Here is a 27,688-nt window from a genome sequence, read left to right on the forward strand (position 1 = left end):
TCCAGGTTTTGCTTTCGTGAAAGACTTTCTGTTCTCTATTGTTATACTGTATACCACTATAGACCGATTCACCTCAACCAAATCTGTACCAATCATGGCGTCTCCAATGTCCCGTGCCTCTCGCATCTCTCCGACTCCGTCGAACTTCTCTCTGTCTCGCCGGGCATCGGGATCGTCTCTCTCTTCTCCGCCACCAGAGACGGACCCAGCCGTGATTGTAGGCTTGGCTTGTCGTGTGCCCGGTGCACAGAACCCTAGCCAGCTATGGCAGAACATAGAGGCGCAGAAGGACCTGCGCCAGAAGATGCCGTCCAACCGGTTCAATGTGGACGCCTTCTATCACCCGGATGGGACCAACAAGGGAACTGTAAGTGGACGTTGGGATATCCAGAGAAGAACCTCTTGCTAACTAGATCTCAGACCAATGCCAAGTATGGCTACTTCCTGGACCAGGACATTGCCGACTTTGATGCGGGTTTCTTCCACATCTCTGGCAAGGAAGCTGAGGCTATGGACCCTCAGCAGAGACTACTCCTCGAGGTTGTCTATGAAGCCCTTGAGAATGCTGGCATTACACTAGACGAAATCAACGGCTCACAGACTTCTGTGTTTTGCGGTTGCTTCACTAACGACTACGACTCCATGACCAACAAGGACCTTGAGTACTACCCCAAGTACACGGTCACAGGAACCGGAAACTCCATCTTGGCCAACCGTATCTCCTATTTCTACAACCTCCACGGTCCGAGTGCAACCATTGATACGGCTTGCTCTTCCTCCTTGGTTTGCTTCCATATGGGCACGCAGTCCCTCCGCAACAATGAGTGTGACATCTCGATTGTTGTCGGCTCAGCCCTCCACTTCGACCCGAACATCTTCATCACTATGACCGATCTCGGAATGTTATCGGTCAACGGACGTTGCGCTACGTTCGATGCATCGGGTAGCGGTTATGTCCGTGGTGAAGGAATCTGCGCCGCTGTCCTGAAGCGCCAGAGTCAGGCCGAGTACCATGGCGATACCATCAGAGCCGTCGTGCGTGCCTCTGCTACCAACCATGACGGTACGAAGCAGGGAATCACCCTCCCCTCCTCCACAGCTCAGGAGGATTTGATCAGGAGGGTCTACAGCAATGCTGGCCTCAACCCAGCGGACACTCAGTACTTCGAAGCACACGGAACAGGAACTGCTCGTGGTGACCCAATCGAGACAAGGGCAATTGGAGCAGTTTTCTCGAAATCTCGCAAGGATCCCTTGTACATCGGTTCTGTTAAGAGCAACATTGGACATCTCGAGGGTGCCTCGGGACTCGCTGGGATCATCAAGACTACCATGGCTCTGGAGTCTGGAAAGATCCCTCCGAACATGCACTTCAAGAACCCTAACCCTGAGATCAATTTCGACGAGTGGAAGCTAAGCGTTCCTCAGTCTATGATTGACTGGCCTGCAACAGAGGGCCTGCGCAGAGCCAGTATCAACTCTTTCGGATACGGAGGTACCAATGCACACATTGTTCTGGAGGCCTACCAGCCTTCAGTGAGAGCCTCCGTGAGTTCTATTGAGCTGCCAAAGGAGTTCGCACCAATGGTCTCCGGAAGACCTCTGCTTATTCCGCTCACCTCCCACTCCGAGAATGCTGGGAAACTGCTGGTCTCCCGCTTCGCCGGCTACCTCCAGGAACACCCAGACCGCAGTGTCTCGGACCTAGCTGTGAGCCTCTCGTCGCGGCGCTCGCTGCACCAACAGCGCTCCTTCGCAATTGGAAACGACCGAGAGAGTGTATTGGAAAGCCTGAACAACCCGTCTCCGAATGCTAAGTGGACAGCCGCCAGCAAGGAGAAGCCCAGACTTGGCTTCGTCTTCACCGGACAGGGCGGACAATGGTTCGCAATGGGACGTCAACTAATTCTGCAGTCTCCGCTCTTTAAGCAGACTCTCGAAAGATGTGATACCGTCTTGCAGCGTCTTCCTGACAGGCCTGATTGGTCTGTTATTGAGGAGCTCTTGCGCTCGAAGGAAGAGAGTCGCCTCGGACAGACTCGCTTCTCCCAGCCAATTTGCACTGCCCTACAACTGGCTATCCTCGATCTGCTGAAGACATGGAACATCGAGCCCTCTTCCGTTGTCGGTCACTCGTCTGGTGAAATGGCCACCGCCTACGCTGCTGGAATTCTCTCCTTCGACAATGCCATGATTGCTGCTTACTACAGAGGTTTATACATGTCGAACGGAGTCGAAGGCGATTCTGTTGTCCGTGGTTCCATGATGGCAGTTGGACTGACTGAGATGGAAGCGCTCGGAGAACTCAAGTCATACCAGGGCAAGATCTGTATTGCAGCCGTTAACAGTCCCTCTAGCATGACGCTATCTGGAGACGAGGATGCGATTGTTCAACTCAAGGAGAGCCTCACCGAGAGGAAGATCTTCGCCCGTCAGCTCCAAGTCGCTCAGGCATTCCATTCCCACCACATGCTCCCTCTTGCTCCTGCCTATGAAAAGGCTCTCAATGGCTGCGAGGGTTTCACTCCCCAGCCTGCCAAGATTCGCATGTTCTCCAGTGTTACTGCTCGTCTTGCCGACCCGGAAAAGATGGGAGCTGAGTACTGGACTGCCAACATGACTGGGGCTGTTCGGTTCTCGGATGCCCTGACCGGTATACTCCTTGATGATGAGGAGGAGAAGAACGTTGACATCCTCGTTGAAATCGGACCTCACCCTGCCCTCAAGGGTCCGGCCCGGCAGGTCGTGCAGTCTCTGAAGCTTGACATCCCATACGTTGCTTCATTGACTCGTGGCGTCCATGACTACGAAGGGATTCTTACTACTGCGGGTCAGCTTTTCCAGCTTGGATATCCCGTCAACCTCGAAGCAGTCAACAGCGACCATTTCATCTCGGAGACCGGTTCTATCTACCAGGTCCCACGAGGCCAGAGACTCCGAGATTTGCCCTCTTACGCTTGGGACCACAAGAGATACTGGTCGGAGACTCGCTTTATCAAGGAGCATCGTCTACGCAGTCAGCGTCACTCTGTGCTGGGTGCTGTGGTTCCTGGATCCGTGGCGAAGTACCCGCGCTGGCGCAACTACATCCGCCAGAAGGAGCTCCCGTGGCTGTCTGACCACGTTGTCGATGGGAAGGTCATTTTCCCAGCAGCAGGCTATATCAGCATGGCCATCGAGGCTGTTGCTAGTACTATCGACCGAAGCCTTGGGTTCAAAGAGGTCTCCTTGCGAGATGTGGTGGTGAAGTCAGCTTTGATTCTGGACGAGTCCGACGTCGGTTCCGAGATCATACTGGAGCTGCGACCGGCCACTATTTCAGCCAAATCGAAGTCTGATGCTTGGTATGAATTCGTTATCTCCTCCTATGATGAGAACCAGAGATGCACTGAGCACTGCTGTGGTCTCATCTCCATTGAAGCTGGGGCTCCTGCTGCGTTCAAACGCCTTGACATCCATCCTACCTTCAAGGCGCTCCACAAGAAATGCAACGAATGTGTTTCCGCGGACAACTTCTATCAGCATCTCTGGGATCTTGGTCTCCAGTATGGCAAGAATTTCTCGCTGTTGACGGGAAATCTCGAGACCGGCCCTGGCTTCGCACTGGGATCTCTCGCCTTCCAGCCAAGCCAGTACGCTGCTGAACAGGCCGATTTGACTATCATGCACCCGACGTTGCTCGATGCTTCCTTCCATGTCATCTTTGCGGCTATTGAATCCATCATCGGTCGGCCACTCGACGAGGCTCTCGTTCCAACCTTTATCCGTTCGTTCAAGATTTCTGGTTCTTTTGCTAAGGTGATGACTGCATCTAGTGAGCAAAACTTCGAAGTCTGCTCCTTCACGCGTCTTCCCGGACCGCGTGTTGCCATCAGTGACCTGCTGGTCGCTGATAAAGGCAGCGATGAGCCTCTGTTACAATTCCAGGGCTTGGAAGTGACGTCTCTTGGCGCAGACAGCAATGAAAACGCCGCTTCTAGGTCACTGTTCTTCCGCACCCGGTGGCAACCAGCTTTCGATCTCTTGAAATCGGATTCTCCTCTACTCTCCAACCGTGACATCAGTGAGTTAGTGGATATATTCGCCCATCAACACCCGAACAGCGCAATTCTCCACTTTACCCCAAGTGTGCAGCGTACTCGAGATGTCTTGCGCTCTCTGGGCGGCGACTCGAACGAGCGCAGGCGGTTCAAGTCCATCACCCCTGTTTTCTCACAGGAACTGCCTAGTGAGGAGCTGGAACTCCTGGCTCAAGAGAGGAGTGGACTCATCGACGTTTCCGAGCCCAAGATTGGCGAATATGACTTGGTTATTGTGAGCAACGCTGCTCAGTCCGATGTCAGCGCCTTTGTGAGAGAGGGTGGTTATGTTATCACTGACGGCCAGACCATCGATGGAAATGGGTTGACTGCTATTTTCACTACCGGAGACCTGACGGCCTGGCGCAAGGAAGTCGAGCGTGTTTCCAGCGAGGGCCCACTGACGATTATTCTGCCATCTCGGCCTTCGGAACGCACTCTAGATCTCGCTCAACGCATCAAGACCATCTATGGCAACCCGTCCATCTCATGCACGTCGTTCGCTACGCTTGCCAATCAGCCAGCCCGTTCTGAGAATGTCATAGTTCTCTCCAATCTCGATGAAGCATTGTTTTTCGATGAGGCGCTAGACAGCCAGCAGACATACAAGGCGGTGCAGAGTCTATTGACCAGCGCAGGCAAGAACATCGTGTGGGTCTTGGAGAGCGCAACCCTGGAGTCCTCAAAGCCGGAACATGCTATGATTGTCGGTCTCGCGCGAGTTGCTCGCAGTGAAAATGACCAGCTCCGGCTCGTAACTCTCGATATGCCTTCTGCTCACCCCAATGACCTCACGGCAAAGCGCGTCATTGAAGTGCTCGACCGCAACCTTGAGGAAGATGAGATTGCTGAACGCGACGGGTCTCTATTCATTCCTAGAGTGGAAGCGGATGACAGCCTCAACTCTAAGTTGCGCAACGGCGTCAACTCCCAGCCGAGACTCGAACCACTGGGAAGCAGACCACTTGCTCTCAAGATCGGTAAGGTAGGTCTTCTCGAGACTCTGGTCTTCGAGGAGGATGACGAAATCTTGGACCATGAACTCGCGGACGATGAAATCGAAATCGAAGTCAAAGCCTCCGCTATCAACTTCAGAGATATTGCAGCCTCGATGGGTATCATCGAAGACTTCAAGCTCGGTGATGAATGCTCGGGCGTGGTCCTGCGCGTCGGCTCGAATGTTGATAAGGCAGCCTTTGATGTCGGTGATCGTGTCGTCGCGTGGAGACCTGGCCAGGGTGCTCACCGTACGATAGTACGCAACCCAGCTTCTCTCTGTTACAAGCTTGGCCCGATGCCATTCGCTGAAGCGGCAGCTCTGCCACTGATTTTGACCACAGCTTACTACTCACTTGTGGACACTGCCCGCCTGCAGTCCGGTGAATATGTGCTGATTCACTCGGCTGCTGGTGGTGTCGGGCAGATGGCTGTTCAGATCGCCCAGATGATCGGAGCCAATGTCATTGCCACTGTCGGATCTCAGGCAAAGCGCGACCTCCTCAAGAGCAAATATGGTCTCAGGGATGAGCAGATCTTTTCTTCCCGCGATGACAGTTTTGTCCAGGGTGTTATGTCCGTTACCGACGGACGTGGTGTGGACGTCGCCCTTAACAGTCTGGCTGGCAAGCTTCTTCACGCCACCTGGAGCTGCATGGCCGCGTTTGGTCGATTCATTGAAATCGGAAAGCGTGATATCCATGAGAATACTAAGATCGATATGGACCCTTTCCGGAAGAGCGTCACCTTTGCTTCAGTGGACCTCATCACTATGTTCGAGCGCAACAAGGTTCTTGGCGCTCGCGTGCTCCAGGATTGCTGCAAGTTGGTTCACGATGGGCACATCACTCCTCCGGAGTCTATTGCTGAACTTCCTTACTCCGATGTCATCAAGGCCTTCCGTCTTCTGCAGATGGGCAAGCACACTGGAAAGGTTGTTCTTGTTCCGCACAAGGAGGACGTGGTGCCCGTTCGCCCGGCAACCTACCGAAACAAGAAGCTGTTTGACTCTGCGAAGACGTATCTTCTCGTCGGTGGACTGGGAGGCCTTGGACGTACTCTGGCCGAGTGGATGGTCAGAAAGGGCGCCTGCAAGCTAGCTTTCTTCTCTCGCTCGGGAGCTGAACGAGCGGAAGCCAAGGCCACGGTCGACTGGCTGCAGGCCAGGGACGTACAGGTTTCCGTATACAAAGGCGATGTTGCAAAATATGCGGACGTTGAGTCTTGCGTCCGATCTATCAGCAACCTCGGTGGTGTCTTCCAAGCTGCTATGGTCCTCCAGGATGCTCCCTTTGACAGCATGACGCACAAGCAGTGGCAGACCTGCACGCGTCCAAAGGTCCTCGGAGCCTACAACTTGCACAAGGCGACCTTGCTTCAGCCACTAGACTTTTTCGTTTGCTTCTCATCTGCATCTGGCACTATTGGATCCAAGGGTCAGGCCAACTACTCATCGGCCAATGCCTATCTCGATGCGCTTATGAGACATCGAAGGGAGATTGGTCTCGCTGGATCCACAATGAACTGTGGTATGATCGTTGGCGTTGGTGCTGTCGCAGAGAACCAGGCTCTTCAGAAGGTCATGGAGCGGATTGGTTATGATGCAGTCAACAAAGAGGAACTTCTATACCAAATTGAAGAAGCTGTTACCTCGGACAATTCGTTGAAACTTTCGCCGCGTAATGTCGAACTGCACCAGACCATTACCGGATTGAACCTTTCAAAGAACGACCTCTACTGGTCTTTCAAGCCCTTGTTCAGGAATCTGTACTCCAACAACGACTTCAACCAGAGCAGTGGTCAGACCGAGGGCAGCAAGAACCTCGCCGTATTGCTCCACACCGCAGCTACTGTTGAAGAGCGGACGAGCCTCCTGCTCGACGCCTTCATCGAGAAGATTGCCGCTGTCCTTGCTGTGCCTGCTGACACCATCCAACCGAGCAACCCGCTGTCTGCGTACGGACTGGACTCGATCGTTGCTGTGGAGTTCCGGAAGTGGTTCGCCAAAACTGTTGGCGTCGACCTTGCGCTTTTCGACGTCCTTGGAGCCGCATCCATCATTGCCCTGGTCAACAAGGCTGTCGGTCTGATCAAGCTTGATACCTCGTCCAGCAAGGATACTTCTGAAGCCTCTGAAGCTAACCCCAAAGCTGAAGACAAGAAGGAAACCGAGTCGACTACATCGCAGGCAGTCAGCGTCATCCCCAAGGCTGACACATCGCTGCCCATTCCGATGTCAACTTTCCAGAGCAGATTGTGGTTCTTGCACAACTTTTCCGAGGACAAGACATACCTCAACCTCCCTGTTGTCGCATACCTGAAGGGTAAACCAGACAGAGTCGCCCTGCGAGAGTCTTTGGATGAGATGAAGAGACGCAATCCAATTCTCCGAACATGCTACTTCGAGGGCGATGACTTCGCCGAGCAGATGATTACTGAAGACTGCGATTCAAGACTCGGGTTCGAGGACTGCTCAAAGGCTGCAGAGCCTAAGAAGGCACTGGCTAAGGTCTCTGCTCGTTTGAGGGCAACAGAGCTCGATATCGAAGAGGGTGATGTTCTCCGAGTGACGCTGATCGATCTCGGTAATGACGAATACGCTCTTGTGTTCATTTGCCATCACATTGCCATTGATCGTGGTAGTGCTAAGTCATTCTTGGACCAAATGACTGCTATCTATGACGGCATCAAGACCAAGAAGGATCTTTCGATAATTCCTAAGCCGCAGGTCACTTACTCTGACTTCACAGTGTGGCACAATGCATTGATCGCTTCTGCGGCACTCCAGCCCGATATCGCATTCTGGAAGGAGAAGCTAGCCGGCATCCCCAGTGCCAGCAAGCTTCTGCCTTTTGCCAAGTCTGAGAGACCACTTCACAATGACTACTCTAGATCGACATTTACCGGTACACTGAAGACTGGTCTACTCAACCGTCTGAAGAGAGTCTGCTCACAATCTGGTGCCACTCCTTTCCAGTTCCTCCTCACGGCTTTCCGCGCATTTTTGTTCCGTTACACTGAAGAGAAAGACCTGACCATCCTGGTTATTGATGGCAACCGACCTCACCCAGACGTTGAAGATGTTCTCGGTTTCTTCGTCAACATGACCCCTATCCGCTGCCAGGATGACTGCGAGGCCAGGTTCGACCAACTCTTGGAGACATTCAAGGGTCGCACTCTGGAGGCCATGTCTCACAGTAATGTTCCATTCGACGCTATTGTGGACGTAATGCAGGTGGAGAAGACTACAAGCCACTTCCCTCTTGGTCAGGTTGTTGTTAACTACCAGATGCACGGAACATTCCCTGTGTACCGCACCCAGGACTACAGCATCCATGACGTCGAGGCGGAGGACATTCCAAGTGCATGCGAGCTGAACCTCGAGGCCCTCGAAGACCCAGAGAAGGGCTTGAACCTCAGACTCGAGTACTCGACGACTCTCTACGGGGAGAATGATATGGAGCGCTTCTTTGACAACTTCATGGCCTTCCTGAGCAGCGCGATCAGGGACCACCGGCAGCCAATTGAAGAAATCAAGGCCTGCGGCCCGAAGGAGACCGAGCTGCTGAAACAGAACTACTGGAATATGAGCTACACTCCTAACCAGTGGAATGATGTGAGCGTCTGCCAGAAGATTCTTGAGAGCGCGGAAAAGCAGCCAGCTGCCAATGCCATCACGACATCCGACGGTGACAGCATTTCCTACGGTGATCTGGTGGAGCGTGCGCAGAGAATTGCTTTCTCGCTGAAGCAGTCTGGCATCACTGGCGGACAACGAGTTGGACTTCTGTCAAAGCCCGGCATTGATGCTATCACCGCAATGGTCGGTATCTTGCTCAACCGCTGCTGCTACGTCTCTCTGGACCCCGAGTTCGCAGTTGACCGACTAGCATTCATCGCCTCCGACTCTAGCTCCGCGACTATTCTATTTCAATCTCCTCTCACGTCTTTGGCCACAGACGTGGTTTCGAAGTCTCCCATTTCTCATCAGCTTATGGAGATTGGCGCGGCAGCTTCTGCGCAAGAGAAGCTGCAGGAATACACCTACTCACCAAATGATCCTTTCTACATGATCTACACTTCCGTAAGATCCAGCATCCAATTTCAATGATAAGCGCTAACTGTTTCCATTACAGGGGAGTACGGGAAAGCCCAAGGGCGTTCTCCTGACTCAGGCCAACACGCAGCAAATGCTTGCTACGCTGAACACTGATTATCAGTTTACAGCCCAAGACAACTTTCTCCATCAGTCCTCGATCTGTTTCGATCTCTCGGTCGTTCAGATCTTCTCTGCACTGACTGCCGGTGCCCAGGTCTGCGTTGCAACTGCAGAGACGAGAAAGGATCCGATTGCTCTCGCTGATTTCATGCGAGATGCATTCGTCTCCGTGACCTACTTTACTCCTACGCAGTTCGCGTTGCTTCTCGAGCACAACAGCGCTGCTCTGCGGAAGTGCAAGAACTACCGCGTTGCTTACTCCGCTGGTGAACGTCTGCCTGTGCGGGTGGCTAAGGCTTTCTACGATCTCGGAACCCCAGCTACTCTGTACAACACCTGGAGTCCTAGCGAGTTGGTTGTGCAGACGTCCATTCAACGTGTTGAATACCCGGCTCCGGACTGCATCAACATCCCCATTGGTCTCCCCATGGCTAACTGCCGCCACTACGTCCTCGACTCATGCCTAAACCCCTTGCCAGTCGGCTTTATCGGAGAACTGTGTGTCGGAGGAGCTCAAGTCGGCGCTGGTTACCTTAACCGCCCCGAAGTCAACGCACGCTCTTTCATCAAAGACCCATTCTGCTCTGACGAGGACTGCCAAAGGGGATGGAACAGACTGTTCCGAACTGGAGACCGCGGACGCTTCCTTCCTGATGGCCGACTCGAATTCCATGGCCGTATCGCCGGTGACAAGCAGATCAAGTTGAGAGGTTTCCGGATCGACCTCGGTGAGGTGGAGCAGATGCTCTACCGCGAGTCTTTCACCACTGACGGACAGGGAATTGTCGATATCTCCGTCGTGGCTAGAACAGTCAACGATGATGCCTCACTCACCGACGACCGCCAGCTGGTGGCCTATGTGGTGACGAAGCGCCCACTGTCGACACCAGCAGAGAAGGCGCAGTATGCTGCCACTCTGCAGAGCCGAGTTGAGAAGCATCTGAATGCCTACATGCTTCCCAACGGCTACCAATTCCTGGACAGCCTCCCTGTCACGATTGGAGGAAAGGTCGACCGTCAAAATCTTCTCAGCCGCCAGCTGGATCTAACCTACCCTTCTGCAGCGACTGCTCCCACTGAAGCACCTGCAGACTCGAAGCCTCAGGTCAACAACAGTGTCCTCAATGCTGTTATCAGCCTGTTCAAGAGTGTTCTGAACACTGACCGGGACATCGCAGCGACCGACAACTTCTTCCAGCTTGGTGGTCAGAGCATCCTGCTCCTCAGACTGCAGTCTAAGGTCAAGCGAACATTCAAGGTGAACCCCAAGTTGCAAGACCTCCTCCGCTCACCTACTCCTCTAGCCATTGCGGAGATTATCTGCTCTTTGAAGGATGGCTCGACTGGCAGCAAAGCTAGCGCGCCGGCTCAGGAGATCAACTGGGAGGACGAGATCGCCTTGCCCAATGACCGACGCTTCAATGTGCCCTATGGAGTGCCACGTGTAAACCGTTCCGATGTGGCTAACGTCCTACTCACCGGTGCCGAGTCGTTCATCGGCATCCACATGCTGGCTACCATCCTCTCGGCCCGGCCGCAGACTACGGTCTTTGTTCTGGGAACCCACCAGCCGATCCAACACCAAACGCTCAAAGAGACCTTGGAGAAGTTTAAGCTGTTCGGAGGCGAGATCGACGAGAACGCACTGATCACTCGTACCCGCTGTGTTGAAGGATGCCTAGCCAAGGAGCAATTCGGTCTTACAGACAGCTCCTTTGACTCGCTCGCCCGCTCGGTGCACTCCATCTACCACCTGGCGTCCGAGGTGTCACTGCTCAAGACGTACCGCGACCTCAAGGCGATCAACACAACCTCCATTCTGAACCTCATCCAGCTGGCGCGCCGCGGCGACCACCTCATCGAGATCAACCACCTCTCCACGTGGAGTGTACCGCATCTTCAGGCCTGGAAGGGGACTAAGCGCACCCGTGAGGGCATTATCACAGCAGAAGAGAGTGCCACACACTTCACCCCGCCGCCTACGAATGAATATGGTTACTTTAAGGCCCGCTGGGCTGCGGAGATGCTGCTGACCGAAGCAGCTGAACGGGGCTTTCCTGTGTCGATCTATCGCGCCGCCGCCGCGACAGGAAGTACGGCGACCGGGGTATCGGAGTCTCAGGACGACTTCATACGTAGCGTCGTGATGAACATGATTCAGCACAAGCTGATCCCGCAGGTAGACACGTCGCCCGAGTTCGTAATCGATTTCGTGCCGGTCAACTACCTGGCGGCAACAATGTACGACATCTCGAGCAACGAGGAGGTGTACCAACCAGGTCTGTCAATTTACCACATTGGAAACAAGCAGCCACTGCATCTGAACGAGCTGCCGGAGCTGCTGGGGGAGATCCGGGGAGATGGATCCGTGGGACAAGCGATCCCGCTGGTGGAGTGGCTGCGAGTGCTAGCCGAGGGAGCCGACGAGAAGGAACAGCTGCGGTGGGCGGTGACAAAGGACTACTTCATGAACGGACATACCATGTTCGCGCTGGACCGCACCAACACGGATGCGGTGCTGGACGTGGTCGGTGAGAGTGTGGACTGCCCGAGGATCGACGTGCAGTACCTACGACAGATGTGGCGGGATGGAACCAACGCATAGACTGTGAGATTACTCTATAGACATGGTGTCTGGAGTTTGATTTTTACTACATGTACCTAACTAGACTGAACCTGGATAAGATAGAAAAGGAGAGAAAAAAGCCAATAAAAAAGAATTTGGGATATAAAAGCTTTGTGCGTAGTACTACTACACTATGGTACATCTACGGTACATAACTAGATACATAGAACAGACCCAGTTAACTCGATAACTAAGTTAGCACTCGGGTCCGTGGTTAATGTTATCGCGTCAATGCCCGGAACGGGGATGATGGACAGCAGCTAAAACAGACTAAAAGTTAGTCAATCCTACTAAACAGCAATAAAGTTCCACTACTGTTCGCGGCAGGCAAGGAAAGGAGCCAACAAGAAAATAGCTTGATCAAATCTAGCTTGGGCATTCCAGCCCTGCGGGGGTCTTTAAGAAATTTGCGGGGAAAGGAATGGCCCATGGAGAAGAGAGAGCAGAAAGGAGGTGAACCGGGAAGTTTCGAAGATCATCGTCTCCAGTCAGAAAATAGTGCCGAGTACAATGGGAGGCCTCAAAAGTAATTTATGTATTATTATTTGCTGCAAGAAACCCAGCCCATGTCATTATCATCGGATTGCAGCCCCGGTTCGAATAATTAATTCATTGCACAACCATAATACCCTACCTACCCCCTCTTGTTCTTCGGCTTCATTTTCGGCGGTGTCTCCCTTTCTTGCTCGCCTTGATTCTTTTTTTATTTTCCGAAAAAATATTTAAATAGAAAGAAAGGAAAAGGAAAGCGGTTTTCAAGCCAATTCTGCTGTCGGTGCTTGGATCTAGAACGGACAGAGTTTCGGCCGCGGTGACTCGATCTGTCTAACTATTTTCCTAGTTGGAAGCCGAAGTCGGGGCCCTTAGCTTCTACTCAAGCTATCCACGGGCGCTGTATTATTTGAGCCGAGGCGTCTGCGTCTCGACGACGGTGTCTTTTTGGCTCTGGTCTTGTGACTCTTTGTGACTCTTTCTTCTCTTCCAGTTTTCTCGTCTTCTTCTTCTTCTCCTCCTCCTGCGGAGTGAAATTGGGATCTTTCCGAAGGGAGCTCAGGAGCAATTGAGCGCTGTCACAGTTACACGTCGTTCCGATCTGTGACACACCGGGAAGAAGATTGCGCTCTTCTTCCTCCCTTTTTTTTTTCCTGAGGCAGTTGCGAATTCATTTGCGTGGAAATCATGGGGGCTTCAGGTTCGTTGCGATTGTGATTCGAGTTCCATGCATTGTTGTTTAAACCAGGTGAGGGGAAGTACATACATAACTGATGACGAACATGTATGCAGATCGCGAGCTCGAGGAGGAGAAGAAGAACGGACGCACCGTTGAAGCACCGCCGGCCTATGATGATGTGCCGCAGTTGAGGACGACGACGGAGCGAAAGCTCATGGCGAAGATCGACTGGCACGTTTTGCCTGTGTTGTGTGTGTTGTATCTATGGGCTTTTTTGGATCGGTATGTGGAATTCTTTCGTCTGGTATTTGGTGCAGATGTGCGCGCGCTTCGGACCGGTTATGTAGTAATTGAGTTGGTTTTCTTTTGTGCTGACTGGAAATGTGTGTGCAATGCAGAGTGAACATCAGTAATGCAGTCATTTTCGGACTGGAGGACGACTTAGACATTAATCCTGCGGGCACCAAGTATAATACGGCGCTGACGATATTCTTCGTGCCGTATATCATCTTTGAGATTCCGTCGAATGTCCTGCTGAAGAAGCTGAAGCCGCATGTTTGGTGTATGTGTTGATATCTCTCTGATTTGGTGTATGTTCTGGGACGAGAAGACAGTCAGTCTTAACTGACCGCGAATTCAACAGTGTCGATATGCATGTTCGGATTCGGTCTCTGCATGTGGTGCCAGGGTCTGGTTTCCAGTTGGAGCGGATTGATGGCTACGCGATTCTTCATGGGTGCTTTTGAAACGGGCATGTTTCCTGGCTGTGAGTGGCATTCTGTTTTGAAGCTCGTTCGTCAGGACGGTCAGTTTGCTGATTGGATTTCCGAATAGGTTTCTACCTCATGGGCATGTGGTATAAGCGCAGCGAGGCACAAAAGCGATTCAGTTTCTTCTTCAGCTCGACGACGCTGGCCGGTGCCTTTGGTGGTCTTCTGGCGAGCGGCATCGGTGAGATGGACGGCGTGCGTGGGTACCGCGGCTGGCGCTGGATCTTTATCATCGAGGGCGCCATCACCTGTGTCTTCGCCATTGTCTGGTTCTTCTGCATTCCTGACTTCCCTGAGGACGTGAAGTGGATGAATGAGGAGGAGCGGGAATTCATCAAGGCTAAACTGGCGGCTGATTCGGGCAACTCCGCGCACCACATCCAGATCGGCTTCAAAGACGTGGTGAAGGTCTTCAAGGACTGTGAGTGATTGAATCTCAAGGAGGAGGTTGGGGGTTCGACACTGACGAGGAACAGACAAGGTTATTATCGGTGGGTTGATGTACTTTGGTCTCATTGTTCCGGCTTATGGTGAGTTACACTGGCGGTGCTTCTGGAAACCTTGTTTTGACGATTCCTATAGGATACGCGTACTTTGCACCAACTATCATCAAGACTTACGGATATGGCAGTAAGTAGTCCATTGCTTTTTCTCCTAGTATTTCTTTCAACTCAGACTAATTGACAATTGCAGACATCACGACGCAGCTCTATTCGATTCCCCCGTGGGCTGCCGCCTTTGGCTTCTCGATGGTGATCGCCTACCTGTCGGATCGCACGCGGCATCGTTTTGTATTCGCGCTGTTCCCGATTCTTGTTGCAATTGCTGGTTTCGCCATCCTGATGAACGTACATGGCAAGGAGCACCGGTCAGTCGAGTACGGAGCGCTGTTCCTGGTGACCAGTGGCTCCTACAGGTAGGCTCTAGCGTACACCCGCTGAGACTGGACATTCGCTAATCTGCTGCAGTGCCATGCCCGTTATTGTCTGCTGGTTCGCAATGAACCTGGGAGGTCATCATCGCCGCAGCGTGGGAACCGCGTGGCAGGTTGGCTTTGGAAACAGTATGTGTCTCTTAACTACTACTTCGAGGATCCCGCCTATAACTATATACTAACTGGTGCTCCTCTAGTTGGCGGAATCATCGCCACATTCTCGTTTCTGCAGAAAGACGCTCCACTCTACCGACCCGGCTACATCATCTGCATCTCGTTCATCTGTCTGTCGGCGGCGTCCTGCGTGGCGTACCTGTTGGCTGTGTGGTACGAGAACCGCCGGCGCGATCGCAAGGCGACGATCATGCACCCCGCAGCGGCGGCGGAGATCGATGAGCGTGAGGAGGCGCTACTGGGAGATCTGGCACCCACGTATCGCTACAATTACTAGGTCCTCTCATATTTAAGCTAGATCATGGGCCAATGGGGCCTAGCTGGATAATAAACGTCATGATTTTGGGGTGGATGTTCGATCAAATCCGGTCAGATCAGGGTAACTATTATTATTATATATGACAGAAATGCACGAGTCTACGAACAATTGGATGAGCATGATTATGCAGTTATTATTATCTTGGGGACTGGATCTCGGTCACATAGATACCGCATTAATAATACTCATAATACCGATCATATCAATAATACCGGTGATACTGTATTGTCATTTCGTGCGGGGAACGCGGAGGCGGCTTATGTAATACACGCCGCGGTTGTTTCGGATCCTATCAGCCAATCAGCGCGCTCTAATCAGGCCGGTCAGCGGCGACTTCACGGCATCTGGTTGGCCGAGGGCCGGAGTTCTTGCATCGCCGTGACGCCGTCCCGAGCAAACGCCGGCTGCAGAGACTGATAAAACATCTCAACTTCCAACTTTCCTCCCGCCGGATCCGTCTCATCTTCCTCTCTCTGCAGTTGAAGAGGGCGTCTTTCGCATCAGAAAAGTCATCTAGAAACCATTCACAGCATATTCCTGACAGAGAAGCTCTCGTCGTCCGTCATGGAGGCTCTTCTCAATCAGTCCCGCGCGATGTGTCCGTTCCTCAAGCGCACCTCGCCCTCTGCGTTGCGCTCTCTCTCTACGGCTACTCGTCCCAGTCCTGGTGGTGGAACCATCTCCAACCTCCAGACGCTCGCTCGTCGCTGTCCGGTCATGAGCAAGGCGCTCGCTGTCCAGAGCGCTCGTCTTGCCACGACCAAGCGCTTCCCGACTGCGGCACGCCGTGCTTACCACACCACCAATGGTCAGGGCGCCAGTGTGCAGACGGGCACTTATCGCAAGAATGAGCGTGGTATGTCGACCTTGTATACTCATTGAGGGGGTACTTCCGAGTCAATTGGGTCAATGTATGTACTGACCAGGACAGTTCCGCCTGTGACTGCAGACCGTGCGCAGACTGCGCAGCCAGCGGCGTCGACTTTCCCTGGCCCCCGTCCCCAGGCTCCGTCTGTGGCCCGTTTCGACTATGAGGCTTTCTACGAGAGCGAACTCCAGAAGAAGCATCAGGACAAGTCTTACCGCTACTTTAACAACATCAACCGTCTCGCCCGCGAGTTCCCCCGCGCCCATATGGCTACTACTGAGGACCGTGTGACGGTCTGGTGCTCCAACGACTACCTGGGCATGGGTAGCAATCCGGAAGTCCTCGAGACTATGCATCGTACTCTGGATACCTACGGTGCAGGCGCGGGTGGTACTCGAAATATCTCCGGTCACAATCGCCACGCTGTCGCTCTGGAGAATACGCTGGCTGATCTGCATGGGAAGGAGGCTGCGCTTGTCTTCAGTTCCTGCTACGTCGCCAACGATGCTACTCTCGCGACCCTGGGCAGCAAGATGCCCGATTGTGTCATCTTGTCGGATAGTCTGAACCATGCTTCCATGATTCAGGGTATCCGCCACTCTGGCACCAAGAAGATGGTCTTCAAGCACAACGATCTCGAGGATCTCGAAGCTAAGCTGGCCTCTCTGCCACCACACGTTCCCAAAATCATTGCTTTCGAGTCTGTCTATAGTATGTGCGGATCTATCGCGCCCATTGAGAAGATCTGTGATCTCGCGGACAAGTACGGCGCCATTACTTTCCTCGATGAAGTGCATGCCGTTGGTATGTACGGTCCTCACGGTGCAGGAGTTGCGGAACATCTTGATTACGATGTTTATGCATCCAAGGACACTCCTCAGCCGCAGAGCACAAAGGGCACCGTCATGGACCGCATTGACATTATCACTGGTACGCTGGGTAAGGCGTATGGCTGCGTGGGTGGCTACATTGCTGGTTCTGCCGCCATGGTGGACACCATCCGTTCGCTGGCTCCTGGGTTCATTTTCACTACGTCCCTTCCGCCTGCCACCATGGCTGGTGCGGATGCAGCCATCAAGTACCAGTCGAGATACCAGCGTGACCGCGTGCTGCAGCAATTGCACACCCGCGCGGTGAAGGATGCCCTCAACGCGATGGACATCCCCGTCATCCCCAACCCGTCCCATATCGTGCCGGTTCTGGTCGGAGACGCTGAATTGGCCAAGAAGGCCTCCGACATGCTGCTCGAGGAGCACGACATCTACGTGCAGGCGATCAACTACCCGACTGTCCCTCGCGGTGAGGAACGTCTGCGCATTACCCCTACCCCCGGACACCTCAAGGGGCACCGCGACCATCTCGTGCAGGCGCTGAACAGCGTTTGGAATGAGCTGGGCATCAAGCGCACCAGCGACTGGAGGGCCCAGGGCGGTTTCGTTGGCGTCGGTGTTGAGGGCGCCGAGGCTCTCAATGCCCCCATCTGGGAGAACCACCAGCTGGGTCTCGTTGAGGGTGAGTCCATTGAGGCGGCAGCGCAGCGCGAGCTGAATGCTGCGGCCATGGAGAAGCAGAAGGTCATCCCTCGCATGCAGACTGGTGCTCCAGCGCAGCCTGCTGCGATTGCCTCTGCCGCTGTTGGCGTTGCTGCTGCGTAAGCAGCCACTTCTTCTAGTCTCTGCGGGATGATCTCGTGTCCGCTCTCTTCGACCAATATTATAGTCAATGCAACTGGGTTGATTTATCCCCTGTTGCTTGTTTACATACATTCTACCAATGAATCTACGAAGGCCCTAGGCCGTTATCTTTGGTGATGACTTTCCCATGAATATTGTGCCTAGTCTCAATGCGTAGTAATGTGTTCTTGGAGCTACTTGCCCTTTGCTTCCAGCGTCTAGTCTGTGCACTGCTTGGTGTGTCAAGAAGTGAGATGTCTGAAGCGGCATTGGTTCTAACAATACATTTTTTCGGTCTTGAATTGGAGTATTTTTGTAGTCGTCGTGTAGTGGGTCTAGTCGATGCAACGCCGTGACGTGATAGCTTGACTTCTAGACTATCCAATGGACCACCTGCGAATCTCATTCCAATAAATCCATCACTCCAGTACATACTAATTCCGATGAAGCGTGCGGAGATATAACTATGCAGTAAATCATGTGACACAACGTAAGCTCCACCAACCACCATCCTTCAATCAGATAAGAAGCAATTCAATCTCCATACCATGTACCATATGCGCCATAACCCAACTCAAACCTCAACACAATCCAAAATGTCTCCAAATCCACCACCAACCGCCCAAACAATCGCCGACATAAACACCCTCTCTCATTTCCTCTCCTCCTCCTCCAACACCCTCCCCCGCGCCACCACCTCCTCCTCAACATCACCAACCCACCCTCCAATCCCTCCAACCGACTGCATTGTCATCTGCGCCTCCGCCATCCTCCACCAAGCCGAAATCCTCTTCAGCGCCCTCTCATCCAATCCCAATCTAACACCCCGTCTCGTCCTATGCGGTGGAATCGGCCACTCGACAAAATTCATGTACGAGGCCGTAGCGAAGCATCCGCGCTTCGGGGACATTGCGGAGCAAATTAAGGGATTCCCAGAAGCGAGGGTTCTAGAGAGGATTTTAGATGTGTTTTTTAATGGGCAGAAGATAAGGCAGATGGGATGTGAGGTGTTGGTGGAAGATGAATCGACGAATTGTGGAGAGAACGCTGTTAAGACTAGGGGGGTTTTGGAAGATGCAGAAAAAGCGGCAGCAGCAGAAGCAGCAGCAGCAGCAGAAATAATACAAAAAAGACACCATCCACGAACATTTCTAATAATCCAAGATCCAACAATGATGCTTCGGACGAAAGCGTCGTTCGAAAAAGCATATCAGGATATACTTCCCGCGAGAGAGTTTATTTGTTTTCCGACGTTCGTGCCTGAGGTGAAGTTATCAACATCAACATCAACATATACTTCCGGTTCTGGTTCTGATTCATCGGAAATGATGACGATAACATATTCAAATACCACGCCTCCTCCAGAGGGGTTATGGGATTTTGAGCGGTTTTATGATCTCATCATGGGTGAGATTCCGAGATTGAGAGATGATAAGGAGGGGTATGGACCGAATGGAAAGGGGTTTATTACCCATGTGGATGTTCCCAGGGATGTGGAGGAGGCGTGGGAGAGATTAAGGGCTTTTAGGGTTGGGGGGAGGTAGGTGGTTGTATTGTATGAAATATGGAGGAGAGAGTTGCTGTGCAGGAGAGGGAAAGGGACTTGTTTTTGATGGGCTTGTTGATTTACTTGGCGTATTATGAGATATATGAATGTATACTAGACTACATAGGTGCTTTCTTTTACTGGATTCAGCCTATAAAGATAGATGCCCATCGTTTTCGGAGGCATCGATAGATAGATAGCAACATTAGGCTCTCTTATCTGCCAGAATTGATTAGTTAGAGCATACATATATAGGAAACTCAGCTGCTGTTGCAGTTACGCGAGAACTTTCTATTCCAGTATGCAAATGCTCGCTGGTAAACAAAATGATAATCAATATGCAACTTGAAATCCTTGCTACCCTGCAGACCAACCGACGCCTGTATATATCCCCGCATCGTAACACAAATGCTTGTACAGTATAATTCCGATCCTGACGAATTCATCATCTCTAGATTTCACTCGACCGTCTCTGTCTCCACGTCTAATGGGAATGGTCCTTGAATAATGCCTTTTCCAATCTCCACTAGGTCACCACCGAAGTAAGGCGAAAAAGGATTTTCCCCCTGGCCATAGAAAAATTCAGCAGCCTCGCGATCTAGGCAGGACCACCCATAGCCTCCAGGGAGTGGGACGCGCACTTTGAGTAGTGGTCTTTCATCGATAGGACGTTCATGCTAGGCCAGAGTTTCGCGCATATCTTCAAATAGATCATACCAGCTGTCCCATTCTCCAGTAAATTTCAAAGCGCTTAGTTCGACAGATCGTAATGTTTTCGGTAATGCTTTAAGCACCGAAAGCAAATTGTCTACTCGAACGAGAAATCCTGAGAGACCAAAATGCCGTAGTTTCGGCCATTTCTCGATAGGTAGGAATGTCTGTAATGGGATCCAATGCCGAGTAAATTGCATAGTCCAATGTACATCAAGTTCTTGAATTCGATCGTAATCGATTTGAGTCCGTAGGCTAAAATGCGTTAGATCTGATGATGTCTGGCTAAGTGCACGTTTGAGATAGCCGCTGCGGAAAGATGACCATTCTTGGTCTTCATTGTATTGCCCGTAACCAGCAAGGCATAAATCGATACGAGTAAACCCTGGCCGTCGGAATATTGTAATGAGGTTGTTGTATTCTTCGCAAGGTTTGTCAAATATGCGGCAATTTAAGCCCGTTTCAAGTCCATGGGGCTCAATTATAAGCTCTGAAACTCGGTGGTCACTCCTTTTTGCCAGTTCCCGTATAATGATGCAGAACCCTCGCCATCTTAATCTCTCTTGCTCGTCCCACGGTAATAAATATGGAGGGACCCCAGTATGATCTGGAAGTGGCCAAATAGGGAGGTTGGAATAATCAAACCACTGACAACGTATGTCGTCATGGAGGATTGGGTAATTAAACCCAGGTGGAAATGCGCGGATCATTGGTGTCTCATATAGCGGTTTATCCAATATCCCATGTGCTGCGGGCGTAATAATGATCCTTTTCAACGCCGGAAAACGCTTTAAGGCATAGTTAAATGCTTCAATATCCGCCCCGGACGCTATCACGTCTTTCTGCTGCTGCACAAGTTGCTGGTAGTATTCCCATGATTCTTTGATTGACAGATTAGGTTCCTCGTTTCGTCTTTCGACTCTTTCTTGGATGTTCCACTCGCAGATCTCTGTGAACCAATGCCCCAGGGCCAAATGAGACCAGTTCCGAGTCGGTTCAATCTTATCCACTAACTGTACGTCATCCCAGATGATCTCGATGATATAACGGCGGTACATTTCATGACCAGCAATCGCACGGAGAACTTCGATATTGCGCGGATTAGGAGATAAAAACACTCTTTTTATTCGGAGACGAGCCCTCTCGCTCATCGTCCTACATGTCAAACGGAGACTTTTGATATCGCGGTTTGGTAGGTACGATATCACAAATTCCAGGACTTCAACGGGGATATATGTTAATGTTGACCATCCAGATTGACCGATACTAGACGGAAGTGCCATTTTCTCCAAGCTGAGGTGATCATCTCGTGATGCACCATGGAGATATTGGAGAGGCCACAACTAGATGGTCCAATTAGTCTTCGCGAATTGAAAACCGGCAATGAACGTTAGGACACGGAACCTTGTGCAAATACACGTTGTACGTTGTATATTATTGAACGAAGCATTAAACAGTAGCCATCATTTTATCGATAAAGGCAATGCTGTTCCTTTGTTCAACAGAAAAAAAGCGGAACCAGCCGCCGAAGTCAAAATGTCCTGTTTGGGTTAGCTCCCTGACTTATCTTGGGATGATACTCTACCTGACCACCGCTTTGCTAAAAGAAATACAGAATATTTATCTCTTTGACAATATGACCTTAAATCAGTCTGGCTTATGGAATCTGGCCTGACGGGCGTCACGGCTCAGGAACAAGCAGATTTCTCAGGGCACACTCCATCTTGCCGTGGCTGGATGCAAATTGGTGCAGAAATGGAAGTCTCGTGGCCGGAATTTCTACCTATCAGTCTCACACTTCCTAGTCGAGCAAGCTGATTCTGGAGGCTGTGTTTGTGTGGCACTGAGACCTGTTTCTGTGTAGGTGAGGAATTTCGTTCGTTGATTCTTTGCTGATACCTTGAGTGATTGCATGCATGAGATCGCAAGGTGGTAGAACAAGAAGTAGAATCGGCCCATTGAAAAGGCCGAGGAAATGAAGGCAAGTTCGTCGCCTAATTCGATTGCCTAGCTTTCCACCTTATATTTCAAGGAAATCATTCCAGAATTCCCAATCCAGTGATTCATGCAGAAACCCAATCTGCGTACCTTCTCCTGGCATCGCTCCTCCGATCTGATCGAGAGTCCCATCATAAGCTCTGGCTTTCCCTCTCGCCGCCTGTAGCAAGCCAATAAACTCCGGTACGGCCACTTCTCGGTGCCTTTGCAGTTCCCGCCAGCGAACATCCCACGCTTCCAGCGTCAAATCTGCTAGTCCAGTAGAAAACTTGCCATCGTCCTGCAACAGATCTGGATAGTCCTTGTACATCCTCTCTACTAGCACCCACGCTGTACGCACCAAATCCCCGCTTACGCGCTGCCGCAGCTCGCTAACCATGTACACCAGCGCATCGACTTGCGTTTTTGCTGCCTGAAGTTCGAGCAGATGTGCTGAGAATGGGGTCCTACGGACTTCATACCCAAGCTGAAGGACCTGAACGCTACTCTCAAATACCTCATCCTGGTCGGCTTGTGACATCAATCGGCCACCCTCGGGTTGGTTCCTCGGATGCAAACACGAAAATACCGTGCGGTAGATGAAGAGGCGGCCTACAGTAGCAGATAAGTGGTGAAGGGGAATAGTGGGGTCGCAATAGCGGATATACTTGTTCTCGTATATCTGTCGTATCTCAGCCAGCGCCTTCCTCTTCGTGGTCATTGCCTCGAGGCTGGTAGACTTGACCATATCAAGGGGATTGACGGAATATGCGGCGAGCGTGGGTGACGTGCGCATCCAGTGCGCAACCTCGTACTTCATCAAGCAGTACAGCATCTCCGTGGCACCAGTGTGTTCAACAGCAGGCCGACTGGCCATACACGGATGCAGATCTGCGTCATTAATGTTGAGCGGCATTCGTATGTCCCCGAATTCAGCCCGCGACGGTGGTAAACCCAGTACTAATCGACGAGAGCGCGAGTCCAGGCAGCGGATCTTCCACCATATGCGCACGCGCATCTCCTCCTCAAAGAAGGGAGTCTTGGAGTCAGTGCCCGTTCTATGTAGCCCCATCTTGTGGCCAATGCGTATTGCAAGGCCTGTAAGTGTCACTGAAGCATCGGATCGGTAATCTAGTAACTATTCAATGTTAGATATAAAAGGAGCTATTCTTGGAAAGGTGAGGGAAGAGCAAAAGGACTAACGGGAAAGAGCTTACGATGAATAATACCAAGGCCTGCAAGACCTCCAAATCGCGCGTTACATGTAGGTTTGCAGCAGCCAACGCCTGCGCTGTTCCCGTGCTATACCGATTTAGCAAAATTGACCTCGTCTCCCCAAACAATTGTATGCAGTCTGCCTCCTTCATGGAGGAGACAGCCAAAGCGTACACGGCAAACATGACTGCTTCGAATGGCTTTGGAACTGCATCTAGGCTCCAGCAGACCTCCGATATCCTACGCTGAACAGTAGGGGCGTGGATGATCATGATCAGCGGGTGGACGTTTTCCGCAAAAATCTGCCAGAGCTTGAAAATATGCTTCGGTTCAGGATGCATTTCGAGCAGCCCCGACACAGCAGGTAAATATACAGGGACCAGTGGCAGAGCCATAATGCCGGAGCTAAAGTCAACTGGTCCTTCTCTCCCATCATTGCTATTCTGTGTGAATTGTTCGATGGGAGGTTCGCGCAGCTATCGTGGACTATTAGTACAGAGCGCAAGAACAAGGCAAGCAGTAGCTTGGTGAACAAACATCTCTCGACAGCCCAAGCCAAAGCGGTGCTCCTATGCTTCGTCCACCTGGGGTCTGTGGCTGTAGCTGTTTCCCAAGAACAGAAGCTTCAGAGTTCTGTGCTTGGGTCTCACTGGAAGCTTGAGTTCGGACACCCACACCGACGCAGCCAGACTGATGTCTCGAAGGCAGCTTCTCTTCCAACGGCGAGGGTATCCATGAGTTATCTAGAGGACAGAAATTTATGTTGTGCCTGCGGAGCAATTCCTCATACTCGTTGATCTTAGAGAGGAGGTCATCGTCCGCGACTCGTTTCCTATGCCTTTGTGAGGGCACTGGCGATCGATAAGAGCATTCAATTTGAGCTTTGGAGCAATTCGAGCACGGGTCCTCTTTGTCACATTTAACTTTACGCTTGGTACATGTGCTGCAACACGAGTATCGTAAGTCCAAGTGCTTTAGTAGAGGACTCTTTACCTTCCCATCCAAAGACGAGGGCAATGGCAGGATTGAGGGCAAGGGAGGGCACTAACTCACAAGCCCGCTTTACCGCAGCCGACATCTCTCCCCACAAAGTCTTATTTGGCCTTGATACTATGCCACCACATGACTGATGGGATTGTTAATAGGGAGCTTTGCCCAGATGTAGACGTCGTCGCACAAATGCCCTATGACGAAAAGGGAAGCTCGGACCCGAGATAAGTAGGCTGCCCCGCAGAAACAGTCTAGAATCTAGAGGCACATCTTGACAGCTTTCGCGACCTGTCGATATTAGCATGTGTCTTGCTTTCTCTAGTCCAAAAAGAATATAAACCAGGCAGATGCAATTAATAAACGTTGAGCGCCAACAGAAATGACACGTTAAGTACATTTCAGAATGTGCTAACTGATAACTAGCAGGACACGCTGATTGGCTATCTTCTAAGTATAAGTCACGTGACGTTCACCAGTACAGCGAAGAATGAATGGGAAGCAGACATATGAGCTATCTGTCTATATTAATTCTCGAGTCGGGTCATAAACTGGTAAATATCTTCCCCGTCTCTGGCTGTTGCCCTCCGAACCCGTCCAGATTACTTCCACGCGAGCATCTCACAATTCAGCGCCGCAAACCAAGCATCCTCTGTATCCGCCCACTTCTCTACGGCAAGTAGCGTCTGCTGGATCTCGTCCTCAGTGATACCTGCATCCAGCCAGCTCTGGTAGAAGGGATCTCCCTGCTTCAGCTGGCCGGTGGCACGCCAGGCCAACCATTTCCTAGTTTCAGGGCCTGAGTATACCGTAGTTCCGGCGCCGATACGGACCTTGCCGCCGTCAGCGTCAAAGCCAACGCGACGTAAAAGCGCAGGCATGCTCGAAGCCACGGGCTCAGCATCAGATGCCCCCTTACTCACTGCCCGCATTAAATTTCGTACCCAGAGCCGGTCCAGGTCCAGACTCCGCGGGTAGAAGTGCTGGTCCGCTGCGTCGCGCGTGGCCACGATGCCTCCCGGTTTCAGGACCCGTCGTATCTCAGTCAGCACCCGGAGTGGCATATCTGGTGATGGCAGCAGATGTCCGAAGAGATGAGCGCAGTAGATGATGTCGAATGTATCGTCGGGGTAGGCAAGCCCCTCCAGGACGTTGCTTTCCTCAAAGACAACAGAGCCTGGCCCTTGGGTGGGGACGTTGGCCTGAGCTGCCAGTGCTTTCGCCTTCTGCAGAACGTCTGCTGAAATATCAATTCCGACTGTTCTGCCCTCGCTAGCATATTTGGCTAAGCCCGTGGTAATGGTGCCTGGCCCGCAGCCAATATCGAGAATGTGGTCTGTCTTTTTGATGTGTGGCAAGAGAAAGGCAGCATCCGACTCGGCCGTACGCGTCTGATGGGTTGCGAGGGTACAGTTGGAGTAGCCCTGAACGTAAGTGTTTAACCGATTTTGTTGGGCCATGTTTGCTGTGCCTCAGGGAGAGATTGTCTTGAACTATGATAGACAGTATCGTATTCGTATGCGCCGGGTGGCTTTCCGTAACTGACCGCACGTGCAAGAATTATAGCTGAGGTAGATTTGTCGAGAGAAAGTATTGATTATATAGATCAGAGTGGAAAGAGTGAAAACCCCCTATTCGAGTACCTAGTTACACTGATTCTAGTAGATATCATATGGTCAAGTTTCGGGGTCGACGGTCCGAATTGGGAATCTCGGACCCGAGCAGAACCACCATTCAGTTTTCGAGATGTGTCGATGAATGCTTTGTCTATGCACAGAAATCATTCTAACCCGAAGCTCAGAATCCGTCCATGATTCCACTTCTAGTTGTCGCAACACGTGTGCGCCTCTGTGCATACATCTCATACAGACGACTCACCAACGAAATCCTCTCGTTGTCTCAATCCGCCCATACTTATTCCAAAAGACCTCGGTTCCTCTCGGCACAATGAAGCACTGTCTGCTCGAACACTCCCTGTCAAACCCATCGGGCCACCACTCATCCTCCATTTCCAACCGGAACTGATCTTTCGGTTTACTGTCGCGGATCCGAAGCTTCTCAAAGAAGACATACGCCCCGTAGAAGACGCTGCTGGAATTCCCTGAGATGGAACCTTCTTTGCTCAGGAAATCGTTCAATTGTTTGGACTGGATTTTCTTGTTGGGATCATATGGATGATATGCAGCGCGGAGGATGTTGCGGAGGAACGAAGCCTGCGTGACGCCTGCCTGGCGCAGGTGGTGCCGGATTTTGCGCCGAACAACGTCGCAGGTATCGAAGACAGGGACCTCGAACTCAGATTCACCGTCGAGGTGGATGTTGGAGACGTCGTATTTGTCCTTTTCCTCGGCTTCTCCTTTGCCAGTTTTGGTCTTCTTGGTGGTCGCAGTGGTAGCTCTCTTTTTCTTAGGTGGCGGAAGACCCTGTTCTTCTCTCTCCTTGAAGAAACACGCTGCATTTTGGTATGTTATCGAACCCTGGCCTTTCCATTTCCCCCTCTGCCGCATGAACAGCTGATACGAGCGCGGCGAGACGTCAAGCAAGCGCTGGAATTCCCCGACTTTCATCTCCCCGGAGGAAATGAAGGCGGTGATCTTACGACGAACCTGATCACAGTTGTCGGTAATGTGGTAGCCAAATGGGTGTGCGGCCGCATTGTACCAGCTCGGTGGGCCATCTACATCTTCGTCCTCCTCTTCGTGTTCGTCCTCGTGTTCATCCGACTTTGAGTTGGATTTGCGTTTTAGACTAGGCTGGTCGGATGTTTCCTTTGCTACTTTCTCGAGTCCGTCTTTCTTCTCCGTGGTCTTCGCAGGAGACACGATGCAGGCGTTTGCGTCTGTCTCAGCCAGCGCTTTGCGAGGCATATTGGTCAAAAAGTAGGCGATATGGGATTCTGGCAGTGTTCGATACTCTCCAGGTTCGCGAAGTTCAAGACGACGAGCGGATATATGGAACGTGATGGACGCCAGCGAAATCAAAACAATAACAATGGCAACGTGTAAGGGGAAGATCTCCTGGATCAACGTATGATCCCTGTCGCAATTTGGCCCGTGCTGGAGGTAATTAAGAAAGACGGTCTGCGTATAACACTAACCCGGCTTCCCCTGTTAGTTAAGAGATAAGCAGAGAGAAGCAGCCAGAATATGGGAATAAAATTAGCGGCAATGTCGGACGCGTAGTGAGCGGTTCGCAGAACCCCTGAGTGGTACACACTCGCTATCTATCAAAGAGCATTTAGTGGTGAGGGGGTAGTGATACAAGTACCTCTGATCTCCGCCTGTTTAAGTGGCTACAGTCATATTTAACTACTCTGTAGGTCGTGACTGTTGTCATAGAGTATCTAAGGTGTTCTATCTCGCGCAAGTTGCAAGAAAACCACACAGAATACTATTTCACAACACCCCAATATCAAGTATATTA

The 27,688-nt window shown here is 51.7% G+C and overlaps 8 protein-coding genes across 8 annotated transcripts; 4 read left to right on the plus strand and 4 right to left on the minus strand.

The window, feature by feature from the left end:
- The first annotated feature begins 98 nt into the window (after nt 1-98).
- Nucleotides 99-12,021, plus strand: C8Q69DRAFT_514810 (polyketide synthase). The gene is made up of 4 exons (XM_028633348.1): nt 99-367; nt 421-1,883; nt 1,977-9,159; nt 9,212-12,021. Exons 1-4 carry the CDS (start codon nt 107-109, stop codon nt 11,897-11,899), a joined length of 11,595 nt encoding a protein of 3,864 aa, XP_028482094.1. The 5' UTR covers nt 99-106; the 3' UTR covers nt 11,900-12,021.
- A 1,078-nt stretch (nt 12,022-13,099) lies between these two features.
- On the plus strand, nt 13,100-15,246 carry C8Q69DRAFT_447642 (MFS transporter; the record flags this gene model as incomplete). Its single annotated transcript, XM_028629224.1, has 10 exons — nt 13,100-13,112; nt 13,205-13,373; nt 13,490-13,653; nt 13,735-13,857; nt 13,926-14,282; nt 14,338-14,391; nt 14,444-14,491; nt 14,555-14,777; nt 14,830-14,924; nt 14,993-15,246. 10 exons carry the CDS (start codon nt 13,100-13,102, stop codon nt 15,244-15,246), a joined length of 1,500 nt encoding a protein of 499 aa, XP_028482095.1.
- Nucleotides 15,247-15,852: 606 nt separating this feature from the next.
- On the plus strand, nt 15,853-17,811 carry C8Q69DRAFT_510080 (5-aminolevulinic acid synthase HemA; the record flags this gene model as incomplete). Its single annotated transcript, XM_028633154.1, has 2 exons — nt 15,853-16,144; nt 16,220-17,811. 2 exons carry the CDS (start codon nt 15,853-15,855, stop codon nt 17,809-17,811), a joined length of 1,884 nt encoding a protein of 627 aa, XP_028482096.1.
- A 504-nt stretch (nt 17,812-18,315) lies between these two features.
- Nucleotides 18,316-19,660, plus strand: C8Q69DRAFT_479227 (hypothetical protein). The gene has a single exon (XM_028631431.1). It carries the CDS (start codon nt 18,378-18,380, stop codon nt 19,371-19,373), a length of 996 nt encoding a protein of 331 aa, XP_028482097.1. The 5' UTR covers nt 18,316-18,377; the 3' UTR covers nt 19,374-19,660.
- On the minus strand, nt 19,644-21,565 carry C8Q69DRAFT_98478 (hypothetical protein). The gene is made up of 3 exons (XM_028634250.1): nt 21,491-21,565; nt 20,017-21,429; nt 19,644-19,941 (listed from the first exon to the last, which is right to left on the minus strand). The coding sequence occupies exon 2, from the start codon at nt 21,367-21,369 to the stop codon at nt 20,053-20,055; it is 1,317 nt and encodes a 438-aa protein (XP_028482098.1). The 5' UTR covers nt 21,370-21,429; nt 21,491-21,565; the 3' UTR covers nt 19,644-19,941; nt 20,017-20,052.
- A 440-nt stretch (nt 21,566-22,005) lies between these two features.
- Nucleotides 22,006-24,419, minus strand: C8Q69DRAFT_98483 (fungal-specific transcription factor domain-containing protein). Its single transcript, XM_028634251.1, has 4 exons — nt 24,328-24,419; nt 23,816-24,221; nt 23,281-23,754; nt 22,006-23,201 (listed from the first exon to the last, which is right to left on the minus strand). Exons 1-4 carry the CDS (start codon nt 24,354-24,356, stop codon nt 22,107-22,109), a joined length of 2,004 nt encoding a protein of 667 aa, XP_028482099.1. The 5' UTR covers nt 24,357-24,419; the 3' UTR covers nt 22,006-22,106.
- Nucleotides 24,420-24,674: 255 nt separating this feature from the next.
- C8Q69DRAFT_479253 (S-adenosyl-L-methionine-dependent methyltransferase) lies at nt 24,675-25,878 on the minus strand. The gene has a single exon (XM_028631432.1). It carries the CDS (start codon nt 25,723-25,725, stop codon nt 24,868-24,870), a length of 858 nt encoding a protein of 285 aa, XP_028482100.1. The 5' UTR covers nt 25,726-25,878; the 3' UTR covers nt 24,675-24,867.
- C8Q69DRAFT_479254 (hypothetical protein) lies at nt 25,879-27,509 on the minus strand. Its single transcript, XM_028631433.1, has one exon. It carries the CDS (start codon nt 27,130-27,132, stop codon nt 26,140-26,142), a length of 993 nt encoding a protein of 330 aa, XP_028482101.1. The 5' UTR covers nt 27,133-27,509; the 3' UTR covers nt 25,879-26,139.
- Between the last annotated feature and the right edge of the window lie 179 nt (nt 27,510-27,688).

This window comes from Paecilomyces variotii (genome assembly GCF_004022145.1).
Source record: "Paecilomyces variotii strain CBS 101075 chromosome Unknown C8Q69scaffold_13, whole genome shotgun sequence".
Lineage (NCBI taxonomy): Eukaryota > Fungi > Ascomycota > Eurotiomycetes > Eurotiales > Thermoascaceae > Paecilomyces > Paecilomyces variotii.